This window comes from Pseudophryne corroboree, chromosome 2, assembly GCF_028390025.1.
Source record: "Pseudophryne corroboree isolate aPseCor3 chromosome 2, aPseCor3.hap2, whole genome shotgun sequence".
In the NCBI taxonomy this organism is placed as follows: domain Eukaryota; kingdom Metazoa; phylum Chordata; class Amphibia; order Anura; family Myobatrachidae; genus Pseudophryne; species Pseudophryne corroboree.
The window spans coordinates 778,428,665-778,454,596 of NC_086445.1; the positions used below are offsets into that span (position 1 = coordinate 778,428,665).

Sequence of the window (25,932 nt, forward strand, 5' to 3'; positions counted from 1 at the left end):
GCATCACTATGAAAAATGCCACATTATACCTGTGTTTGGGGATAAGATTATTATAGGTGGTTTATTGATGATATTTTTTTGATTTGGAGGGGTACCGAGAGTGAGTTCCATACTATGGTTCAATATTTGAATTCATTAGATAGCCCGATCCGGTTCACACATAACATTGATCGTGATAGAATGAATTTCCTTGATGTCACCATATAGTACATTGTGACCAGCTCTACCGTAAAGAGACCGAACGCAATACATTATTATAAGCTATGAGTCATCATCCAATAGCATTGAAAGAAAGCCTACCGACTTCCCAATTCCTTAGAGTTATGCATAACAACTCATCCAATGATGTAGTAGAAAATAAAATCACAGAAATGAAGGAAAGATTAATAACCAGAGGGTACTCACCTAAATGCATCAAGAGATGCCTTAGAAAAGCTAGACACAGGTTCAACAGGTCAGATGTTTCAACATCAAGGACATTCGACCGAACTAGGTTGATTTTTACCTGTACCTTTGATACAGCTTCTCATGTGGCTGAAAAAGTGGTGAAGAAAAATTGGCCTATTATTACTTCTGATCCCAAATTAAAAGGTATCAACTTGAGTCTCCCAATGCACTTATATCGTAGAGGTCAGAACCTCAAACAACTACTTATGTGACCAATGTTACAACCACAGTGAAGAATACAACATGGCTTACAACAAGAAAGTTGGGATGTTTCTGCTGTGCTGATTGTACAATGTGTCATTCTATGCTGACTGGTCCATCTTTCCCGCATCCACAAAATGGAAGGAAGATGGCCATTAAATATAAGTTAACGTGTACTTCTGATCACGTGATATATATCATCATATGTCCATGTGGGTTGTATTATGTCAGCATGACAACAAGATGTTTTAGGGATCGGATGGCTAATTACCAGTATTCTATCAGAGTTGCAATTCAGACAGGAAAGACAGATAAACTGGTCGCAAAACATTTCCTACATTGCGGACATTCGATATCTAGTATGAAATGTATGCTGATAGACCAAATTCCAACATTGGCTAGAGGTGGTGACAGAGAGCTCCTACTTAAATGTCGAGAGGCCAGATGGATCTATGACTTGGGGACCATAGTGCCCTATGGACTAAAAAAAGCAAATCCGTTTGGGATATTTTTAGTGTGACCTAGACTTTCTATGATACATATTCTTTCTATATAGGTTTTCTGGATATTAAGTATTTACTGTCTGTGAATCACAGCATAATGTAAATATGTGGTTGCACCTATAGTATATGTCCCTGACTATATAGAGGGTTTTTTTTTTCATTTTTTTTTCCTGTTTTTTTTCCATTTAGATATGACTGTGGTTTACTTGTGGTACTATGGTGAGCTGGGCCAATAAAATGGGATGGCTCTTTGTATTTGCCACAGGTTCCCGGAATGTCACTTTTTAATATATTTTTATGCAGTATGTATTAAAGGTTACATTTTATATACGTCTGAGCACATGAGTAACCTGGAACTGTACACATGCCAGTATACCTATATTGCTCCACTGGGTCTATAGTAGGTAACATGAATTAGCTTAATATGACAGGGGAACTAAATAATTAGTACCCCTTGGGACATCTATCTAGTCAAACCAGCTTCTTTTAGCCGTGGGACCTGCTGACCGGAGTGAGGCACTGCCACTTTCTGTGTGCAGTTCATGGCCGGTACTTCTGGTTCCGGGATGCGTTCCAAAGAGCGCGATCTACTTCCACTCACGGTGGCATTAATTTTCTAAATCTCCTTATAAACTGTTTGGCTATCTATAATCTATGTATAATTAATTAGTATAAGTAATTGCTGTATATTTATTATGACTATTATGACCATTATTGATTAGATAAGATGTTCCCATTGATGTTTTCTCACCAACTTCCTGTTTTTTTGTTACACAGGAAATGGTGTAAATAGAGGGAGTGTCCCACCTAATGAACTTTGGTATAAGTATCTGTACTTATGTCCAGATAGCTTAGGCTGCTCTGGGGTCTTTGCTCCATTGTGTGAGATGAATATTTATTTATTTCTTTATTACCAGTTATTTATATAGCGCACACATATTCCGCAGCGCTTTACAGAGAATTGGCCATTCGCATCAGTCTCTGCCCCAGTGGAGCTTACAATCTATATTCCCTATCACATGTACACACAGACACATTCATGCTAGGGTTAATTTTGTTGGGAGCCAATTAACCTACCAGTATATTTTTGGATTGTGGGAGGAAACCGGAGCATCCGGAGGAAACCCACGCAAGTACGGGGAGAATATACAAACTCCACACAGTTAGGGCCATGGTGGGAATTGAACCCATGACCTCAGTGCTTTGAGGCAGTAATGCTAACCATTACACCATCCGTACTGCCCAATGTCTTGAAAAAGATTGTGCTAATGATCGAACATCGACTTGACCTGAAAAACTCTACTGTCAATAAATGACCTGTTAAGCCTGTGTGTGTGTGTGTATATATATATATATATATATATGTGTGTGTGTGTGTGTGTGTGTGTGTGTGTCAAGGCTGCAGTTGCGGATGTGAGTTTCTGTATCTTATTGTATATCATAAGATAGGAAAGCTAGATTCTAGAGACTAAGGGGGTGAAGTACTGAGCAGTGAAAAAAGTGGAGAAGTGAGCCAGAGGATAAGTTGCCTATGGCAACCAATCAGCTGCTCTGTATAATTTTACAGTGTGCAAATTATAAATGTAACTTCAGTACTGATTGGTTGCCATGGGCATCTTCTCCACTGGCTCACTTCTCCAATTTTTTCACTGCTCAGTACATGTCCCCACAGTCGCTTGTCATGTGACTGTAGGCTCCTATCTAGCCAGGGCTGGATAAAAGTAGGGACAACAGGGGTGGTTGTCCCAGGAAGTCAAATCCCATGAGACACTCACTTCACTGAGCTGCCTGCAGCCCGATGTGTGGTCACAGTATACCAGCGGTATGCGGGGGGAGCTGATGAATCAGGTGCCGGTTTCCCCTGCAACTCAGACCTCAGTGGTGGTGGCTTGGTGTGACCGGGTTCTCCAACATTCCCTGTGAGTAGCCTGCCCTTTAGTCAGTGTGTGACACTGTGGGGCATTCTCTGGGTGATACAGACTGCAGAGCCGGTGGAGCAGAGGCAGGTACCAGTAGTTCCCGATTTCCTTACCACTCATCTTCCTCCACAACCTGGCTAGCGCTGCAGAACAGCTGAGAACAGCTGAGAACTGACTGAGAGCTCCAATGGAGGTAGAGGTGTGGCTGCGCTCCATGTGCTGAACACCTTTACTGTATGCTTTGCCCTCATCACAGGTCCATTTGTGAGCATCACTACAGTATGTCTTCCCAGGTCCCATATGTGTCACCATGCCACATTATGAATGTCAGCAAGTTCCCCCTCTCTCCCCAGACCCAAATGTTTGTCACCATTGGGTCCACCCAGGTTGCACTGAGTGTCAGCCCTCCCAACTCAATGTGTATATATATATATATATATATATATATAAAACTTTGATCATTTTATTCATAGGGCCCCCCACAACATTGTTGCCCAAGGGCCCCCACAGACCTTAATCCAGCCCTGCATCTAGCCAAGGAATTTCAAGCCAAAGTCAGTTCTTCCCATGTGCAGAGCTGATTTCCTCCTAAGCTGGGTACGCACTATGCTGACTTGACAGCATACCCAACGTTGCACCGACAGATCGGCCAATTCAGATAAGCGTGTACACTTACCGATCAGATGCTCAATATGTTGGTCCTCATATTACAGCTGGGTGAGCATTTAAATTTTCCCAAACAGCTGTAACGTCAGTCCCTGCAGAAAGTGTATCGGAGGGCAGTGGACTTTCCTTAAACACAGCCAAGTGGGCTGATGTATCTGCAGCTATGTTGGGCATTTGCTGTGTTGCCGAGCTAATGCGACAAACTCGTTCACAGACATATCGGTTATATGCACCTGCTGAACAGTGACGTGGGGTGATACAGGTGAAGCAGGGCATTTCCTGTCATACTTAAGAGTTCTGACTATATAAAGTATATGAAAAATAGAAAAATATATTATAAATATCTTCTTTGTATTATTCTAATCATTTTTATAGTCAAAATTCTGGAATAAATAGTCTATGACAGGCGAGGCAAATTTCCAGCAGTATACTGTATACTGCTGTACCTTTGTGTAATGCACACATGAACTCTTGGGCTCATATATTATGTGTAAATCTGGCTCTAGTACTAGCCAGTGCCTTCTGAGCCATTTTCCTCACTGAATGCTCCTGCTGCTGACCCGCTTGCCATATATCAATAGTTTGAGCAAATGGCCGATACACTGCCCAGTGTGTACCCAGCTTTACTGCTCTGATGTCTGTGGTCACAATATTTGATGTCAGTGACCTGTGACCGCCGTTATTAGGTCAGTATGGATGGTGTAATGGTTAGCATTACTGCCTCACAGCACTGAGGTCATGGGTTTGATTCTCACCATGGCCCTAACTGTGTGGAGTTTGTATATTCTCCTCATACTTGCTTGGGTTTCCTCCAGGTACTCTGGTTTCGTAGCACAATCCAAAAATATACTGGTAGGTTTATTGGCTTTAAACAAAACTAACCCCAGTATGAATGTGTGTGGTGTACATGTGGTAGGGAATATAGAATTTAGGTGGTCATTCCGAGTTTTTCGCTAGCTGCATTCGTTCGCTGTGCAGTGATGAGGAAAAAAATGGCACTTTGCACCTGCGTATGCGGCGCAATGCGCATGTGCGGCGTACTATTACAATGAACGATGTAGTTTTACACAGGGTCTAGCGATGCTTTTCAGTCGCACAGGCAGCCGCAGAGTGATTGACAGGAAGGGGGCGTTTCTGGGTGTCAACTGACCATTTTCAGGGAGTGTTCAGAAAAACGCAGGCATGCCAATAAAAACACAGTGGTGGCTGGGCGTACGCAGGGCGTGTTTGTGACATAAAATCAGGAAATGCATGGTCTGAAGTGATCGCAAGGTTTGAAGTTACTCTGAAACTGCACAAAATTATTTTGTAGCCGCTCTGCGATCCCTTCGTTCGCACTTCTGCTAAGCTAAAATACACTCCCAGTGGGCGGCGGCATAGCGTTTGCTTGGCTGCTAAAAACTGCTAGCAAGCGATCAACTCGGAATGACTACCATAAGCTCTAGTGGGTCAGGGACTGATGCTAATGGCCAAATGTTCTCTGTAAAGCCCTACGGAATATGTGTGCACTATATAAATAACTGGAAATAAATAAATAAATAAATTATCGTTCTTTGTGCATGTTTTAAGCAGAGAAAAGATTAGAGAAGTGCAACCACAGAAACCAATCAAGTTCTACTTATTATTTTATAGAATGTACTTCAGTGGTTCCCAAACATGGTCCTGAAGGCACCCCAACGGTTTCAGATTGTAAGCATATCCATGCCTAGGCACAGGTGACTTAATTAGTACCTCAGTTAGATTGATTATACCATCTGTGCACAAATAGGGATAACCCTGAAGCCTGGACTGCAGGGGTGCCTTGAGAACTGCATTTGGAAAGAACTAATGTACTTGATAAATGCTACCACAAAGTTGATTAGTAGCAATGAGCAACTTCTCTATTGGTCCACTACTCTACTTAATACATTCACCCTATTCATACGACAGGGCTGGATCTAGACCCTGCAGAGCTCAGGGTGAAAGTTTCCTTTGCCTTCCCATATTCAAAATGGGGACGGTGTGTGGCAAAAATATAGGGGTGTGGCTTCACGGGGAAGGGGCGTGGCAACAGAATAGTACCAGTTCACATTACACTGCACAGTTGGGTAATTATTCACATTACATCACACTGTTGTACCCTTTATAAATGTTACAGCCCAGTAAAGCCACTTATACATATTATACCACAGTACAGAAGCTTATATGTGTGACAGCACAGCCCCAAGTAGACAGAGAAACTGTTAGCAGTGACAGCATTGTCCCAAGCACCTCACTGATGCAGGACAACAGGGCACAACCACATACCTATTCCATTAAATAGGATCCAGCTCTGTAGGTGCATCCAGCACATCAGCTGGTGCATAGGCCGCAGTGTATATCGATCTCCACGCTGACAGGTAACATTGCCTGGAGCTGCAGGGGCTCAGCATGCACCACACAGTGAGGGCCATCCTCCAGGCTATTGTTCCCCTCCCCATGGTAGCTCCATTCATTCCCGTCCATCTTCTCCACTTCCATCAACAGAGCAGGTGCTGGATGCAGCGATGTTGGTCAGTCATGCCCTCATGGATGCTCTGGGATGAAGGAAAGCAGTAGAGAGTCCTAAAGGTGCTCACTGCCACGTTGCCAGTGTTTGAGGTGGACAGTGCACCCCTGTTGGTAGCGAGACAGTCAAAAGAGCTGCAGTCACTGCAGTCAGGGACAGTAGGCAGACTGCAGCGCAAGGGTGTATGAGTGTGATGGCTGCTGCATACTCTTCCATGGTTTATACAAGAGTGCCATGTGCCATGCTTGTTTGGTAATGTAACACTCACCCCTGGCATTCTGGGACACTAGGGAAGATAACAGCAGCATAGCACTTGTTGACTATACAATATTGCACTGGTGACAGTCAAGAGCAGGCAGGGTGACTGTAGATGCACCCTCACGATGCAGCATCCTGGGCAGTTGCCCTGCTTGCCCGCCCCTAGATCTGCCACTGGTATTGACTACAGTGGCAAAGGTGCAACTCAGAGAATCCAAATCTTAATAAATACTCCACTCTTGGGTGAAGAACTCAGTACTCAGTCAGAACTAGACCAGTTAGTCTTACATCTATAGTGGGGAAAGTATTGGAAGGTATTCTAAGAGATAGTATTCAGAAGTTCCTTGAAACCAATAAGGTCATTAAAAGGAATCAACATGGGTTTATGAAGGACAGATCCTGTCAAACCAACTTACTTGGCTTTTATGAAACAGTAAGCGCAAACCTAGATCAGGGTAAAGACGTGGATGTAATCTTTTTAGACTTTGCCAAAGCGTTCGATACTGTACCACACATGAGACTTATCTACAAGCTACAAGAATTAGGGCTAGGAAGCACAATATGCACTTGGGTCAAAAACTGGTTAGATAATAGGAAGCAGCGCGTTGTGGTTAATGGATCTTTTTCAACTTGGACTGAAGTGCTAAGTGGTGTGCCGCAAGGCTCAGTATTAGGACCGCTATTGTTCAATATTTTCATTAATGACCTAACAGAAGGTCTAGAGAGCATGGTGTCAATTTTTGCAGATTATACCAAATTGTGTAAGGCTATAAATACAGAGGAGGATGCCGAGTCTCTTCAGAACGACTTAGTTAAATTAGAAGCATGGGCAGCCAAATGGAGAATGTGCTTCAACACAGACAAGTGTAAGGTAATGCACTGTGGTAACAAGAACATAAATTACACCTACCTACTAAATGGGGTAAAATTAGGGGATTCTGTACTGGAAAAGGACTTAGGTGTCCTCATAGATAGCAAGCTAAGCAGTAGTACCCAAAGTAGGACTGCAGCAAAGAAGGCTAATAAGATATTAGCATGCATAAAACGGGGTATTGATGCTAGGGATGAGAGTATTATACTCCCGTTATATAAATCACTAGTGAGGCCACACCTTGAATACTGTGTACAATTCTGGGCACCGTACTACAAAAAGGATATCCTGGAGCTTGAAAAGGTACAGAGGAGGGTGACCAAACTAATTAAGGGCATGGAGACGATGGAATACAAGGAAAGGCTTGAAAGACTAGGCATGTTTACATTGGAAAAGCGGAGACTAAGAGGGGATATGATCAACATCTACAAATATATAAGGGGACAATACACAGAGCTTGCACGGGACCTGTTTTTGGTTAGATCAACACAGAGGACTCGTGGACACTCGCTCAGGTTAGAGGAGAGGAGATTCCGCACAATACGGCGTAAAGGCTTTTTCACGGTAAGGACAATACATGTTTGGAATTCCCTGCCCGAGGGAGTTGTAATGGCGGAATCTGTCAACACCTTTAAGAATGGGTTAGATAAATTCCTAATGGATAAGGATATCCAGGGGTATGGTGCATAGTCATGCATTATAGTTACTATAAATAGGGATAAAATGTAACGGCTGACAGCAGCATCAGTCAGAAATTTTTGTCAAATCATCATGCATAGGAGACCACAAATAGGTTGAACTCGATGGACAATTGTCTTTTTTCAACCTCAGATACTATGTTACTATGTTACTTTACCCTTGGGACTGCTATAATGTGCGAGGAGGGTTTATGTTATTTTCTATAACTAATATAGTGGATTGAGTCCATAGTGGACTTAGTCTTGCATTGACAACAATAGGATGTTTGTCATTACAATAACAGTACTCATTGCGCCTGATGCAAAGATGGACATAGAAGAGCACACTGCAGCCTCTATTAGTGGTTGCTCCTCTGCTATTTTATGCAAATGCTGCTATAAACTCCATCCTGTGTGTATATTTGTATTGCCAAACAAACAAGGACTGAGATGCCCATTTTCAGTATCTGCACAGACAGTAATACTGTTTGGTATAGTTTCTCCATCTGACTATGGCCACCTTATCTGTGGCTGTGCATCTGTGTATGCACTGCAGCCACTTTCAGTGACACATCTATGACCCTTTAATTAAATGGACTATTTTTGCATGCATTTCTAGACACCTCCTTGTCACTGCCCTTCACTTTTTCCAAAATATATTTAATACTGTGTGTCTCGATCACAACAGCGACTTTGTGTGTACACTCCATGTAACTATGAGTTTTTAAGAATTTTCATACATACTCAGTGGCAAAAAATAAAATCACTCACCTATGTGAACATCAACATTTTGTATGGCTCTGAATCAGGCCCAATGTGTATCTGTAGAAATAAGCCCAGGCTTTCTAGAGCTGGGGCTGGTTGAGATTTTGGTGAGCAGTCCACTTTAATTACTAAATGTAATGAGTGCATCTGTAAAAGACTTCCAAGTAATATAATAAAATGTTTCACATACAAAAAATTGTACATAAGGAAAACTGTCCTGATGTCCACTTACTGTCCTAATTTATTTAATTCTTAAATATAGCTAACCCAAGTAATGTTTTAAGAAACAGAATATTTTATTGATTTGACAGGGGTGGTTCTAAAGGGGTAGGAGTGTTGAACTTGTGTACATTTTTGTGTAGGGCAAAGCCTAAAGATTTTTCTATCTGCTGGAAAGTGATGTGTATTGCAAATCCATCATGTTTTCTGGTGTGTATTTGGTGCACATAGAAATATTTTTCTTTCAAATATACAAAAATTTTTCAATGTATTTATACTATGTTTTATTGAAAGATAGGTCTATGACACATACATATACACACACGCAAATACAAAATGAACCGGAAGACATTTTTTTTTCTCTTCTTATATTCCAAACAACTGATAAGTAACCTGTGTATCTCCACTCCAGGCTCCAGCTGTTCTGACGTGTTCTGACATGCATGTAGAGGTTTGTAATGCACAAAAGGTAAAAAGCATCAGGACTTGATACACTGAGCCTGATTCAATGTTGCACATAATTCTGAGTGCGAATAGTTTGCAATTTATAGAAAATTGTGCATGCAATTATCACATTTCTCAGTTGGCTGCATCTCGATTGCTTCTCTAATACAACTGAATGGGTAGTAGTGGGTGAAATCAGGGTGGCAACAAGGCATTTACACATAGAAGAAGCATCATTTGGATGTTGTGTGGACATGGATAGGTAGCTGCAGGCTGTTCTGAGCATCTGCAGAGATCTGTCCTATTTCAGTCGAATATGCTGCACCAAGGAAGTAATGGTCATTGCTCTCGAAACATAGGGCTGGGGTCAGTTTAGTCGCACTGATGGAAAACAGATGGAATGCAATTGCCGGTGTGAATGCACCTCTAAAAATAGGAATTTTAGGCATCATTCAGTGCCACGAGTATCTTGATATCTGAAACTTTGTATAGTATATAAAAATATATCATGCGGTAGAGAGGCAACAGCTATCATTATTAACTTTCTAGGGAGACCTGTATGTAAATACTAGGGCTCCCCTCGCCACCTTTTTTTGGCATCCAGGGCTTACCAGAACTACAATTAATCTTTTCAATGTGGGCGCACAAAAATCTCATTTGTATAGGGTGCTGGTTCAATAATAAATTTATTAAAAAACAACATAAAAATGAAATAGACATTGCAAAAAGATAATAATACAATCATAAAATACAATAAAAACAATATAGATCAACTTGGCTGGTTAGTTCTAAGCGGGTTAGTAGTCTGCATGCAATACCAGTCAATTAGTAAATGATTTGAGAAAGACACAGTCTATTAATACAGTCCTTAATGAAGAAATATATAGAGAGAATTAAATTTCACCCTCCTTTGGAGTTTCAAAATAATAGTTATCTTTGTGCTGCTAAAAGACTCACAGTTAGAGAATATAAGAGAGAACACAGTCCTGTGTTTTTAGAGTCACTGGTCAATTGCTTGGTAAGTAATGTTAGCAGCTTTAAAAGTGGCAGCGCTGAACAGGCTGTGTAGTTGATGTTCACTGTTTGTTATGAGCGGCACCGCTGGATAGACTTTGCAGTCAAATATTTCCCAGCATTTAGTTCGTGAGGGCAATGCTTACCCTACCACACCACGGCGGTTCAGTGTCTCCAGCTGGGCTGTAACATGCTGGCAGCGTGAAGGGAAGGCAGGGAGTGGTTGGTCGCATGCCGTGATTTCCGTTTTTTTTTTAGCTTACGACTTCTGGTGCGTTCCACCAGCATTCCAACTGACGTCTTTGATCACCTAATTCACACTGTAGCCAATCAATGCATATCAATAGGAAACCATACAACCTCCTGCAAAAAATGAGAGGTCACTTACTTCTGTATCCTAAGACCTGACTGTATAATGGTTGAGGCAACTGGTGTATCAATAGAAAATAATCTTTTTTTAAAATATCTTATTTTTAAAATTGTTGCAAACTGTTAAAAAAAGAGGGATTGTCTAATTTTTTTAATAGGTACCAGGCTCTCAACAAGGATGGTACTCCATTTGTATAAGTTGAATAATCATACAAAAGTTCCAGGAATCCAAGTATAAACACACCAGTTTCTAGCTGATTTTATTTCTTCATATATTACCTAAGATAACAGAGACACAGTACAAAACAATAGTGTGGAAAGCATGAAAATTGAGAAACAAAAAAAGACAACCTTCTACATTAAATAGGTGTCACAAATCCACAATAGATTACACTATAGCTGAAAATTACATGTTTTTAGTATATATACTAAAAGTAAATGTGGGAAAATATTTAAAACACATCAAATGCAGTAGTTTATGGAGTAACCAAATACAGTATATCTCAAGTAGATTGAATACCTTTTTCTATATACTGACATTGTATAGTATTGGGCAGAGGTTCCCAAACTCATCCCTCAAGGCACTCTAATAGTCCAGGTTTTCAGGATAATCAAGCTTGGGCACGGGTGACTGAACTAGTAGCTTAATTAATTTGATTTAACCATCTGTGCTCATCCATGGATAGCCTTAAAACCTGGACTGTTTGGGTGCCTTTGAGAACTTAGGGACAGATTTATTAAGCCTGGTGAAGTGATAAAGTTGAAGGTGATAAAGCACCAGCCAGTCAGTTACTGTAAAAGTCAAATTGCAAATATTTAAAATGCCAGCTCTAATATATGCTGTGGACGCCTGCACATCTTATTACCATGTGCTATGAATGTGCGCTATACATCGCAAAACACTGCATCCCATAAGAGAAAACAATACACCCACACATTATCTGAGTTCCAAAGCTCATTGATGTATATATTTGTTATTAAAAGGATATGTATTCAATATATCACAATGTACATTATATATATATAGTTACATGGTTACAATTTATACAGTAAGCAGTTATTACAAACTAATTCATTACAGACACGGCCAGCGATACAATTACCCTATTTTGCTCAAATAAAGTCTCCACTTTATTACAGGAGATAGCCACTGGTCAGGCATGCTGTCTTGCAGGAAATCCATTGTTCTAATAAAAGTGACTTTAGCTTTAATACATTTAATCATATCTACTAATGGCAATGTGCTACAACTTAATAACAGGCATCAAATTGATACACACATGAATCTGGTTACTATGACACCAAGCACGAAATGTCCATCTTGCTCCGTTCCAATGATACACATACATGACGTTACTCCATTATATAATTTAAAACTTTATGATGTCTGGCGCTTGATATGTTCAATTTATGTGCTGTATGAAATGTGTGTTGAATATATCTTTGTGGCATGTCTGTGTAAATGCGTATGTTACCATATATTGCTGTGCTCGCTGCGCGTATTTGCAAGCTTAGTGATTCATAATGTGTGGAGTCTGTATGTTCTCTCTATGTAATATTTTTGACTTCGACATTACAAACTGTCATTTTTCAAACCCAGTCTGTAACATGGAAGTTAGGAGCTGATTGGCTGGTGCATTATCACCTTCCACTTTATCACTTCACCAGGCTTAATAAATCTGCCCCTTAGTTGGGGAACCACACTATCAGCACAAATACACAATCTAACATAAGTGATAAATGTACACGGATATCATCACTGGAAAGAAAGGTTTTCCCTCACTCAGATAAGAGTACAACACATGTCTATGTATCAGGGATAGGGAGATAGAGACATTTAACTAGACTCTTCCTGCAGTTTACCTGCATAACCTAAAATAATTGTAATAGACTTTGCATCCACAGACATACAATGACACTGGTGTTCATGTGCACGTGCAACCATAATTCTGCATTACACAGATGTGTCCTTATACGCTTTTCCTGCCAAACAGCCCTTTTTGGCACTCGAGTTTGCTACTAAGATGCAATGCAGTGTGACAAAACCACTTTCCGAGACTGCACTTATTAATTTGATTTGTGACACTTGCAAAGTTATGTCTGACAGAGTCTATGTATATATGCTACAATGACCGCAGCTTTTTTTCACTACAAGTTCTGTTGTGCTTCTCCTTCAGATTCATACACACAGATATGCAAGTATTGTATTTCAAATTAAACAATGCAGTCTAGTGAAGCAATTTTGTCACATCACAAATAAGTGTGAAAAAGACATTTAGTGCAAGCCAATTTGCATGCGACCTAGTGGTTCACTCACCACATGTCATGGGGAGGTGTGTTCTGTGGGTATTCTTGACCAATGAATGCAAATTATGAGTGAAACTCCCCAATAGCAAATTAGGAAGTCATGTAGTGGATGAGTACCACTCATCCTTACTAGTTAAGTGGTTAAAAATGGTGATGTTAATTATCAACTATGTCACTGTATATACAGTATCCTCAATATCTATACCTGCAGATTTTATTTCTTAACTGTATCTCTCTGTTCAGAGGGCCAGTCATATGTAATCTTCTTTTAGGACTTGCCTTATGAACACATCACAAACTTGATATCAGCAGGTTTGAACTGATTAGTGCATATACAGTAGCATTTTACTCAGCAACTCAGATCAAATTTCTGATGGTTTCTACTGTAGATGACAAGGTCCAATTAAAGACAGACTGCATTTGCTTGAACCCTGGGGGAAAAAAGTTAATGTAAGTGTTATATTCACACTATTATTCAGTTAGTCTAGCAAAAACATGTACCTATATATAGAGCTTTATTTGCAAAAAAGACCTTTTGGTTTTATTTCCTAAAATTAATCCCAAACAAAAATATTTAGGAATGGAATTACTCTTTGAAAGTTCAATTGGTATTGTGGAGACAATTTTAAATCTCTGCAACATTGTGGATCAAAAATTGAATTTCACTTAATTTACATATATTATAAAATGTATTACTATAATCTTCTTAGAACATGTTTTTTTATTTACAGTAGGTTTACATACTTTTTACTTTTTATTGTTCTTTATATTTGTATCCTTGATTTTGTTCATTTGCTGTAAGACAAACTACATTTTAAAGCTATTTTAGACATTTTTGCTTTTTAGGTCAACACACTTTATTTCAGCTGGATGTTGGTGTCCGTGTGAATACTGAAAGTGTACATGATGGCAAAAGCTGTGCTTCTCAAACATCTGCCTGGCCATGGGTTAATATGACCGAGTAACCAGTTATTATACAATTTAAATAAAGAAGCTATATTATTCTCAAAACCAACTTGATAACTTAAATGTTTGGTATAATGACAGAGGATTTCCAGTACTTGAAAAACTTTGAAAATTATGTAAATCTCAATATGCTTTGCACTGTATTAAATTTCAACCTACTTTACAATATAATTCTTCTACAATGTAAAGCCTTGAAAATTTTTTGCTGATAGGAAGAGTTTTAAAATACTAATTTTAGTGGAATTCTAAAGAAAAGTAATGTTATAATTCTTCTGTAAGGTTTTATAAACATATATTATGTATTCCTAGAATAAACTGAATGAGTTACATATTTAAAATGTTACTAGCATAACCATTTTTATTTGGTATTGCATTAAAAGAATCCCATTTCTTGACCAGTGCTAATGTGTTATATACTTTTCTTTCTAAGGCAGCAAATAAACCATTATACTCTACAAGTGGCTTAATCTTTTTTTTTTTACAAAGTATAATTTATAATACAGTATGTATGCAAACATCTTCATTTTTCTTCTGGACTAATTCATCTTTTAGTATAAGCATATAAATATCTCAAAAATGTATTTTAAAATGTTAACATTTTTCTTGTGGATTCAATTTTCTATTCATTCTATTTTAAGTGTTATGAATTTATTTTGGTACAAAATAAATGCAGTAACAATACTATATTTTTGGATTACATATATAAATAAAAACAACACAAATACTATATATTCAGTACAAATAGGAGGTTTTTAGGTATTTTCTTGAATGCTTCACTTAACACGGTGGCGTCCTCTTAACTACACAGTTGGACTTATCCCAATTAGTTCCAAAATAATATCTGAAAAAAGTGGAGCTTGTGAAGAAGATGGCGCTACTGTGTCTAAAGAAGGAGGAATTTGTGGATAATCCAGATAGATACTTATCCTAAAATATTTGGGTCTCTTGTCCAGATTAGGTCTTCACTCAAGGTGTTATCATAGACTCATAGGTTCATAGAAGTCATAATGGGAGAAGGATCATATGTAGAAATTTTTTTAAGTAGATGTCTTAAAAATCTGTCTAGATTTATATGGGATATATTTTTCCAAAAGTGAGGTAGGGGTTAACTGACCTCATTTACACGAATATATGTCATAGAAATCTTATAATGGTATATTTATCCTTTTTATTTGTCCGAGCAATATTACTGAATAATAGCAGTTGATCAGCAGCATACCTCACTTACATAGTGAGGGATGAGGTTACACACATCATGGTATCTTTGTCGTATAGTGCAAATAGGGCATACCATTACTCATGGTAAAAATGGTGTTAATCCTCCTGTAATGGTTTCTTTACATCAAGCAGGCTTGTACGGTGGTGCAAGACATCCTCTTGGATTTGCACCACTGTACACTCCAGTAGTATTGCACAATTAAAAAGGAAAAAGATACCATTATAAGATTTCTTTCACATATTTTCGTGTAAATGAGGTCAGTTAACCTCTACCTCACTTTTGGAAAAATATAACCCATATAAATCTAGACACATTTTGGAGACATCTACTTCAAAAAATGTCTACACATGATCCTTCTCCCATTATGTCTTCTATGTACATATAAGTCTATGATAACATCTTCAGTGAAGACCCAATCTGAACAAGAGACCCAAATATATTAGCATAAGTATCTATCTGGATTATCCACAAATTCCTCCTTCTCTAAACACAGTAGTGCCATATACTTCACAACCCCCATATTTTTTCACTATATATTCATTGTTTTATAATACTTGAATGATATTACTATCAAATAAAAATTAACATCTTATTTTATTTTAGATATCCATGATCCAAACAATAAGAAACCAGTCATGGTATACATTCATGGAGGGTCCTACATGGAGGGTACTGGAAACATGATTGATGGAAGTATACTTGCAAGTCATGGAAATGTCATTGTCATTACAGTTAACTACAGACTAGGTGTCTTAGGTAAGTAATAACTATTCTCTTAACTTAAGTGACTACAAATTATTATTTTTTTAATTTGTGGTCATATTAGATATTATTCTTGTAATGTAGTAAACTCAAAAATGTTGACTTGGCTTTTCTGACTAATGTATTTTAAAAAAAAAAACTGCTTATGCTCAATTAGAACTCCATCCCTGCCTAACACATATACTTTAAAAATAAAGTATGCTTGTACTTTAAATGACTTCAACAGAAATGGACCCTAGTGTTTGTGTGTGTGATATAGATTTTACCCTGTAAGATTATATTAGGCAGGACTGATGTGAATGGTTTCATAAGACATAAATTGAGTGTGCCCAAAGTGGCAGCCTCACACTCTGTAGTAATATAGAATGCCTTGAATACTATTAGAAACATTTTGCTATATAAGGATTTTTATTATGATTCTGATAAAGATTCTGATTCTTATTATTATTAATATTATTTGCATGGCAAGAGTTATAATATCATTGAATGAATAAACCAGAAAAATGTAAATCATAGAAGATAAACAATATTGCATATAAATATATTGGTAATCCTTTAGAGGTGGAGTTAATAATCACTCAAACCACAGATAGGAAAATACATACATAAAATAGTTTATTAAAGTATTTAGGCTTGATATGAAAACTATCATTGTAAAGTACAAGAAGCCACTGGAATGAGAGTAGAACAAAATGCTTTTGTTTATTTCAGCCCATCACATTTTGAGTTCTGACAGTACAAGCAAGCTACAGTACCAGCAGCTATTTTTTTTATCCTGCAATAGGAACTCTTATCAAGGCTAAAATGTAGCATAACAAGCTCTACCATTCATCAAAAAGAATAAGGTGGCAACAGGAGTCCAACGGCATCATTCCCAACAATGTGTCATTTTGCAGATTACCATAGCAACTGCTAAAAGTGTCATTGTATAAATATAAACAAAACAAAAACACATGTGTAAACTATTGCAAGCAATAAATATAAGCAAAATAACATAGAATACCAAGAAGAAGAAATAGAAGAAACATGTAGGGACAGAAATGCTTATAGCAAAACATGCCATAGTACTAATTACAAAATAGAAATGATAGTATATATACAAAATCGCTCAAATGGTAAAACATGCACTTTTAGGAGACATACATAAGATAATGTAGTGCACGTTTTACCAATTGAGCACCTTTGTTATATATACCACCATTTATATTTTGCAATATCTATTTAAGTGTTCTTTGGATGTACACTTTTGTATTATATATAATAGCTGCACTTTTATTTTAATTGCGCACAGTTACAGCAAATTCACTGACTTATCGTACAAATTGCCTCAAAGACATTGAGAAATAATATCAATGGCATTTATAAAACTTAGATTAGGACGCAATTCATGTTAAAAATTCAGATGTAAATAACATTTTATGTAATAGTCAAAGCTGCTTTAAATGCATGATGTGTTATTGAAGCATCAGTTATCATCCTCTAGTTAAATATGATGACTGGAGATTTAATGTCCCAAAAAAATTATTAGAAAAAATAATTTAAAAAGTTTACCCCATTTGAAACTTGCTACCAGTATTAATGCTATATTCTATACAGGTAGCAGCAAAATCAGTGGGACATTAAGCATGGGACCCCAGTGGTAGAAATACATTTTCAGCAAACCCTATCTTACGTTTTATTGTACAGTATGGTAGCACTTATAGAACTACAGAATGTGGTCTGAGTAGCAGAATAAATTGTCTGTTGATATATTAACTTTTATATCCCAAGGGAGTGCTACATATTGTACTGTACCTCAAAAAAAATTATCTGGCATCTGGGAGCCTTGCAATCGTAAGAATGTTTTTTATTCTTTATACAGAGAGGGGTCATTCCCCTTCTGAAGTGTCCTAGCCTAAATAATGTATTTACGTTAAATAGAGTTAAAGTTATTACATAGAGACCTTTTGTCTGGAAAATCAAGGTTAGTAGGACTTTCTTAAAAATTTGTGAGCAAAAAGATGGACATTCAGCGTAGCCTAGCTGAGGTCTGGTCCAGGTACGCTGATGCTCATTACAGGTAAATACAAACTAAAATTTGCTGATGGGATGAATAATTATAAAACACAATTCAACTACTGTGATATAAGTAGACTTATGAGTGTATAGGATAAAGTAGTTCTCGGCTTTGGGACAACATGAAAAAGAGATAAATAGGTCTTGTACAAAGTTTCCTGTAAATTTTCAGCTTTCTTTGCAGGAAGTATAAGTGTGACACTGTGGGAACAAGGATACCTTATTTCAAAGTTCCCACATTACCAGCCCCATACCTTCAACAGCTTTGCAGCACAAAGAATACTTATTAAAAATTAAGTAGTAGCTTGTGTGTAGATCAACCAAATTGTGCAGTATTAATTTGAGTGTTATGCGTTAAAGCGATCCAAGTGACGTTTTTGCTTATTTCATACTAACACTGTAATGGTGCAGTGTAAGAATAATATATCTATGTTAAATAGTGAAAATTAAATTAAACATGGTTCTATAGTATGCTATTGAAGAATTTTAAAAAACTAGAAGTCAGCAGTTTATTAATTACAGTACTTCAGCTTTGAGATCCATTATCTTAAAATTGACTCTCATGGACCCAGTTCAATTTAACCGCAAGCAAGGTTGTACAGCTTAAAAACTCTTTTTGTGTATTTTAGTTGACTGTTGTAGAGCTGAAACAAGTTGTTCTAACAAAACAGTCAATACCTGCATCCATTTTATTTTTTTTCCTCGTATAGCTAGTAAGACAAGAAACTTATTTGTCTAAGGGACCAAAACTGCAATTGTTGTTCCAATGGTCACTTGATTCATTGAGGATAAATATTTTGGAGTGCTGGTAAGATTTGTTAATTTATTTTTTAGTTTATTGGACACTACTGTATGCTTTCCAATCCACTACCTGCACACAATAATAATACTTACTACTATATTAAGACCATATTCTAAGCTGTTTTCTTCTTCTTTTACCTCATAAATGTTTTTGTAATTTCAATGCCAGTAAATTGATTTTAGAATTGTAATTTTCTTTTCTACAAAGTCAAACAATAATTAGCATTGACCTAGGAAAACTATCCTAATTTAAAAATAGTTTTGGTTTCATCTAACTGCAATTATTCACATTTCATTTTGGATAAAACTGTAGGCTGAAGGCCATGTATAAAAGTATTGGCCACTGCCCTCCAGTAGCTATTTAAGCTTGTTGTGTTTTTCAATGACAAATGCTTTGAATAGCATTCAGATCTTTTTTGTATATGGTCAGGAAACAATGCATCAAATCATCTTCTCTAGAAAAAAGTCTTGTTCTAATATCACAAGCTAACATTGCCCATTTGAGCTGGTTAATATCAGCAAAGATCAGTTGATGTTTATTTCACTATATTTATAGTGGTCTCTGTTTTATGTCAGGAAAAGTCTTAACTAGATGATTCCTATGGTCAGGAGTCCAGGATATATGTACAGTTTATTGACTCCCTTTTTTAAATTGGGAATCTGCTTTAGGATGGAAATAATGGATCTGTCTCATTTCTTTGAGGCATATTTTAGAATATAGTGACATAATCAGCATTAACTTACTGTAATTAGTACCTTTAAACCCTAGCATTTCTTAGGACACAAATTGTGTCCAGAAGGAAAAAGGAGTCATACCTCTTTGGACTAAGAAGGATTACAGGCACCAGGACCACTGTTATTTGCTCTACAGGAGCTCTATGTATCATTGGTGGATTTTAGTTATAAGAAGAAAGTTAAATTGAAAAATCTCTCTGTGATTTTCTTTGGCATAGGCTTTTGCCAGAGTTTTCCGAAATTTTTAAACTAATATTTCTCCCTCTTATGAAAAAATTATAAATATTATATTGTTGACTATGCATGTCTCTGATTAGCCTTGAGTTGGCAGTCAAAATAAGATTTTTATTGATAAATATGCTGCAAAGAATTTTTAATTGGTGATTAAATGCTGCGCTCGCCCCTATTCGTTGTGTGGGTGTCTCCTATATATACAATAGGAAAATGGCCAATGTGTAGAAATATGGACCTTGCACAATATATGTAATAAATCTTTACTGATCAGCCATGAAGTGTCATCATTTGATTACCATCACTAACTTTTAGTATTAAATTAATTTGCTGAGGCAATAATGTCCCCACCCTCAGCACAGTAGTCTTGTATGCATGGTCTTGGACCACATATAACTAAGGGGTCAAATTGAGGCTGAATGAATGGGCAGGCCATCATGAGAAATGGGCCTGCTTATGTAGTTAATGGGCATATAGATGTTTCCAAGTAGGAAATGGTTTGGGGTGCATATAGAAGATGAGACTAAAATGACCTGTGAAATTTTGCAATTATACATGTATGCAAGGGTCTGGGCTTCAGGTGCTCTTACCTTGTTGTAAGTATAACACATTATAATTGCTGCATCATACAATTGAAAAACACACCCATTAATGCCAATGCACAGAAACTGCTGTAACTGTGTTCTAAGTGTCACTTTACACTGCAGTGCACACTCGTTTCACACAAATAATGTTTCATACTAACGTGGTATAATTGAAGACTGAACATACATTTTTACATTTTGGCATAAAAAATTAGGTTTGCATCAGCTTTCATAATTTACAGATGTACTAGTTGATTTAATATTTGCTCTATCTGGCCACCTACATGTGTATGTGTATGCATTATGGAGGTAATTCAGACCTGATTGCTGTTGTGCGAATTTGCAATGCGGTCGATTATCAATCAACTGCGCATGCATATGGATCATAGGGCCTAATTCAGACCTTGTCGCAACAGCAAATTTGTTAGAAAATGGGCAAAACCATGTGCACTGCAGGTGGGGCAGGTATAACATGTGCAGAAAGAGTTAGATTTGGGTGGGTTATATTGTTTCTGTGCGGGGTAAATACTGTCTGCTTTATTTTTACACTGCAATTTAGATTTCAGTTTGAACAGCCCCCCACCCAAATCTAACTCTTTCTGCACATGTTATATCTGCCCCCCCCCTGCAGTGCACATGTTTTTGCCAATTTGCTAACAAATTTGCTGCTGCAATTAGGTCTAAATTGCCCCCATAGTGTGCACGTGCGAGGCCAAACTGGGAAAAAATCCTGCGTCTTTTTTGATTGCTAGTTGTAAACAAGTTGATTGACAGGAAGTGGGCATTTGGGGTTGGTAACAGGCCATTTTCTGGTCGTAGCAGTAAAAATGCAGGCATTCCCAAGTGTTTTTAGGGAGGGTGTGTGACATCAGCTCTGGCCAAGAACAGCCTGTTTCTATCACACTGTAGTAGGGAGTCCTTGGCTATGCACAGACTGCACAGACTGGAAAAAACATGAGATGAAGAGTGAGTTGTGAACGGATTTGCAGCTGTCCGGCATTTGCAAAGCTTTTGCATGGTGTATGCAGACTTGTACGTGGCGGGTATTCACTCTGGGCAGCAACTGTCTGATCGCAAACCTCTGCAAATTTGCAGAGGAGCGATCAGGTCTGAATTAGGCCCTATGTACTGTAATTTTTAGTAATTTTAGAGAAATCATGCCTCCAGCTGTATTACAGTCTCATCAGATCAAGGTAATGTATGTCTAGGGAAGGGAGCAGCAGCATAGAGTAGAGAGCTGCAATTATATATGTGGTGTATGTGACTAACTTTGATTAGCTTGCAATGATACCATTTTGTTTACAAACTCAAGTTGCTGTTCAGTTTATTGTAACTCTGTAAGTCCCAGTGAGTGGGCTTTATTCAGATAACCAAATTTAGTTCTCCAGAATATGTCAAATGACATGAATAAGCACATACAGTATATTGTTTGGTCATGAGTCTTCTTGAGGAGGGAGTTTTAGCAAGGTTAAGATCAATAAAAATATTGAATTTTCCTGCTATGGTAACACCTACTGTATGATGACAATCCCATCTATAGGCATTTCAAAAAGTCCCTCCACAGTGAGCACTGTCACTGGAGGAAAATCTCCTCTGAGGCGGTTTGAGGCCAGAGAAAGATAAATCCAGTGGAGAATAAAAGAGCCACCAGAGACCCTGCACAAGCTAATGTCATGTAAAGTGTTTAAAAAAATATTAGATTGTCATACTACTAAGTATGATCCTTATAATGTGCTGAAAAGATCTTAGGTATGTGCAATGAAATTAGGAGGGAAGAACCTCCTTACCCACCAAACAGAAGAAAACTTCCATACATATGTATACAATAATTGAATGATTGCAATGTTGACACTAGAGATGAGCGGGTTCGGTTTCTCTGAATCCGAACCCGCCCGAACTTCATGTTTTTTTACACGGGTCCGAGCGACTCGGATCTTCCCGCCTTGCTCGGTTAACCCGAGCGCGCCCGAACGTCATCATCACGCTGTCGGATTCTCGCGAGGCTCGGATTCTATCGCGAGACTCGGATTCTATATAAGGAGCCGCGCGTCGCGGCCATTTTCACACGTGCATTGAGATTGATAGGGAGAGGACGTGGCTGGTGTCCTCTCCGTTTAGAAATTAAAATAGATAGGAGAGTGAGAGTGAGACACTTCATTTACTTACTGGAGCTTAGGAGGAGTTATACTAGTGACTGATGACCAGTGACCTGACCACCAGTGCAGTTTTATAATTTATTATTATTTAATAATCCGTTCTGTTCTTGTTCTCTGCCTGAAAAAAACGATACACAGTGACTCAGTCACACTCACATACCATATCTGTGCTCAGCCCAGTGTGCTGCATCATCTATGTATAATATCTGACTGTGCTCACACAGCTTAATTGTGGGGGAGACTGGGGAGCAGTTATAGGTTATAGCAGGAGCCAGGAGTACATATTAAACAGTGCACACTTTTGCTGCCAGAGTGCCACTGCCAGTGTGACTGACCACTGACCACTGTGACCAGTGACCTGACCACACTGACCACCAGTATAGTATATTGTGATTGAATGTCTGCCTGAAAAAGTACACTCGTCGTGTGACTTGTGTGGTGTTTTTTTATTCTATAAAAATTAAAAAACTCATTCTGCTGACAGACAGTGTCCACTCCAGCAGGTCCGTCATTATATAATATATACCTGTCCGGCTGCAGTAGTGATATATATATATTTTTTATATCATTATTTATCATCCAGTCTATACTAGCAGCAGACACAGTACGGTAGTTCACGGCTGTAGCTACCTCTGTGTCGGCACTCGGCAGTCCATCCATAATTGTATACCACCTACCCGTGGTTTTTTTTTTCTTTCTTCTTTATACATACTACATCTCATTATCATCCAGTCTATATTAGCAGCAGACACAGTACAGTACGGAAGTCCACGGCTGTAGCTACCTCTGTGTCGGCACTCGGCAGTCCATCCATAATTGTATACCACCTACCCGTGTTTTTTTTTTTCTTTCTTCTTTATACATACTACATCTCATTATCATCCAGTCTATATTAGCAGCAGACACAGTACAGTACGGTAGTCCACGGCTGTAATCACTGCAGTGACACTCCTAGATGGGCCCGGTGTTTGTGTCGTCCACTAGGGTCGCTTATCTTACTCACACAGCTACCTCATTGCGCCTCTTTTTTTCTTTGCGTCATGTGCTGTTTGGGGAGGGTTTTTTGGAAGGGACATCCTGCGTGACACTGCAGTGACACTCCTAGATGGGCCCGGTGTTTGTGTCGGCCACTAGGGTCGCTTAGCTTAGTCATCCAGCGACCTAGGTGCAAATTTTAGGACTAAAAATAATATTGTGAGGTGTGAGGTATTCAGAATAGACTGAAAATGAGTGTAAATTATGGTTTTTGAGGTTAATAATACTTTGGGATCAAAATGACCCCCAAATTCTATGATTTAAGCTGTTTTTTAGTGTTTTTTAAAAAAAACACCCGAATCCAAAACACACCCGAATCCGACAAAAAAAATTCGGTGAGGTTTTGCCAAAACGCGGTCAAACCCAAAACACGGCCGCGGAACCGAACCCAAAACCAAAACACAAAACCCGAAAAATTTCCGGCGCTCATCTCTAGTTGACACTACCCTCTTAAAACAATGTTCTATATACACTTTAGTACTTCAATGTAACAGCAACTTCTAAAATACTCCTTTCCCAAATGAACGGGATGTGACTATGGGATTATGCAAAATTTGAAAAGTATTTATTTCACAAATTAGTGCACATATCTCATGTTGCGGTGGTCTATTATAAAGCAAGTCCTGGGTAACAATGGTTCGGCACCACTGTTGGCATAAACATCGTTTCTGAGCATCAAGAGATGGCCCCCTTAAGTATGCAACATGATCTCTGTGCAGTGCTTTTCAGATTACTTGAATTTTTCTTGAGGTAGGGCCGTACTTGCTTTATAATAGCCCACCAAAACACCAAACAAGGGTATGAGGCAAAGTATTTACCCTGCTTTTATCCATAAAAGTTTTAAAATTAAATGTTATTTGTTTATTGATATGTGCAATAATTTGTGTAATATTATTGACTAATTAAGAATTATGCACGAGTGCCTAATAACAATGATATAAATTGTTGATATCATAGTTTTCAATCTGTGAATATATGTGGTGCTATATACAGTACCTGCAATTACATACATTGCATCTTAATGGTATGTCACTATTGGTGACAAGATATTGTTTCTGATGTACTAGTGGCACATTTCAAGTCTTATTGCCAGCTAATAGTGAATGCACATTTTTTAACTAAACAAAAGGTTAAAAACATGGATTAAATGTACAGATGTGTCCTCATACATCTTGCCTCAATACGCCACAAAGCAGGAGATGCCTGGCATTAGTGAGCTGACAGGTCCTGGCAACTCCGTTAGCATCTGTTTTTTTTCCCCCTAAAAGCATCTTATTTGCATTGTAATGAGAATAGGATGCACAAGCAGACTCTACTTATTAAAATGATATGTGACATGCCTATATTGTGTGTGCGACTATGGCTGTATCTGAATAGGAAATACTACATTGCAGTGTATTTTCTAGGAAAACACTGTAACATACCAGTTTGTATGCAGATACAGCCGTAGTTGCACACAGAATATAGGCATGCCACATATAATTTTAATCAGCATAAGTTGCTTGTGCATTTTCTTAGCATAATTTTGCAAATAAGATGCATTTTAATGGAAGTCATGCCAGCCCTTCTAGTCATGGCATGGCAGGAATAGAAGGGCTGTTTAACATGCAGGGAGTTTATATGTAAGTGGATACATCTGCAGGTAATTTATGTTTGGCATAAACTGGACACATATACAGTATAACTGGTATTGACCTGTGCTTTACTTTCGATAGTTGTAGCTTTGCGTGTAATGATTGACAGTTGCTTTATTGATCTAAAATTGCCAAATATTATTTACAGTATTGGCTTATTTTTTCAAGAATTTGTAAAATATAACTTTAATATATATGGGCTAGTATATTAAGAGTGCATTTTTAGATAATTATAAGCTATATTTATTTATTTATTTATTTATTTATTTATTAACAGTTTCTTACATAGCGCAGCAAAATCCATTGCACTTTACAATTGTTAATGCAGAATACATTTCTCGTATAGAATATACAAATTAGAATAAAAATGCTACTATAAAAATCTAATATTTAAATATCAGTGGAAGCAAACATAAAATTTTATGTGCAATTCAACATCAATTGATGAATGAAAGTGGAGTATGCAACAAATAAATAGAGGTTAAATAAGTGACTTGGGCAAATTATCAGTTTCTATCCTCATCATTGTGTTGCTTAATCGAAACTAATGACTTTGATCAAAAGCAA

At 37.9% G+C, this 25,932-nt stretch overlaps 1 protein-coding gene across 2 annotated transcripts in view; it reads left to right on the top strand.

The window, feature by feature from the left end:
- The window catches only part of NLGN4X (neuroligin 4 X-linked), a 561,080-nt gene that overhangs the window by 285,070 nt on the left and 250,078 nt on the right, over positions 1-25,932 (top strand). For both annotated transcript variants that reach the window (XM_063955509.1, XM_063955510.1), the window contains one exon: positions 15,976-16,128. In XM_063955509.1, coding sequence (XP_063811579.1) covers positions 15,976-16,128 — 153 coding nt within the window. The remainder of the gene's footprint in view (positions 1-15,975; positions 16,129-25,932) is intronic.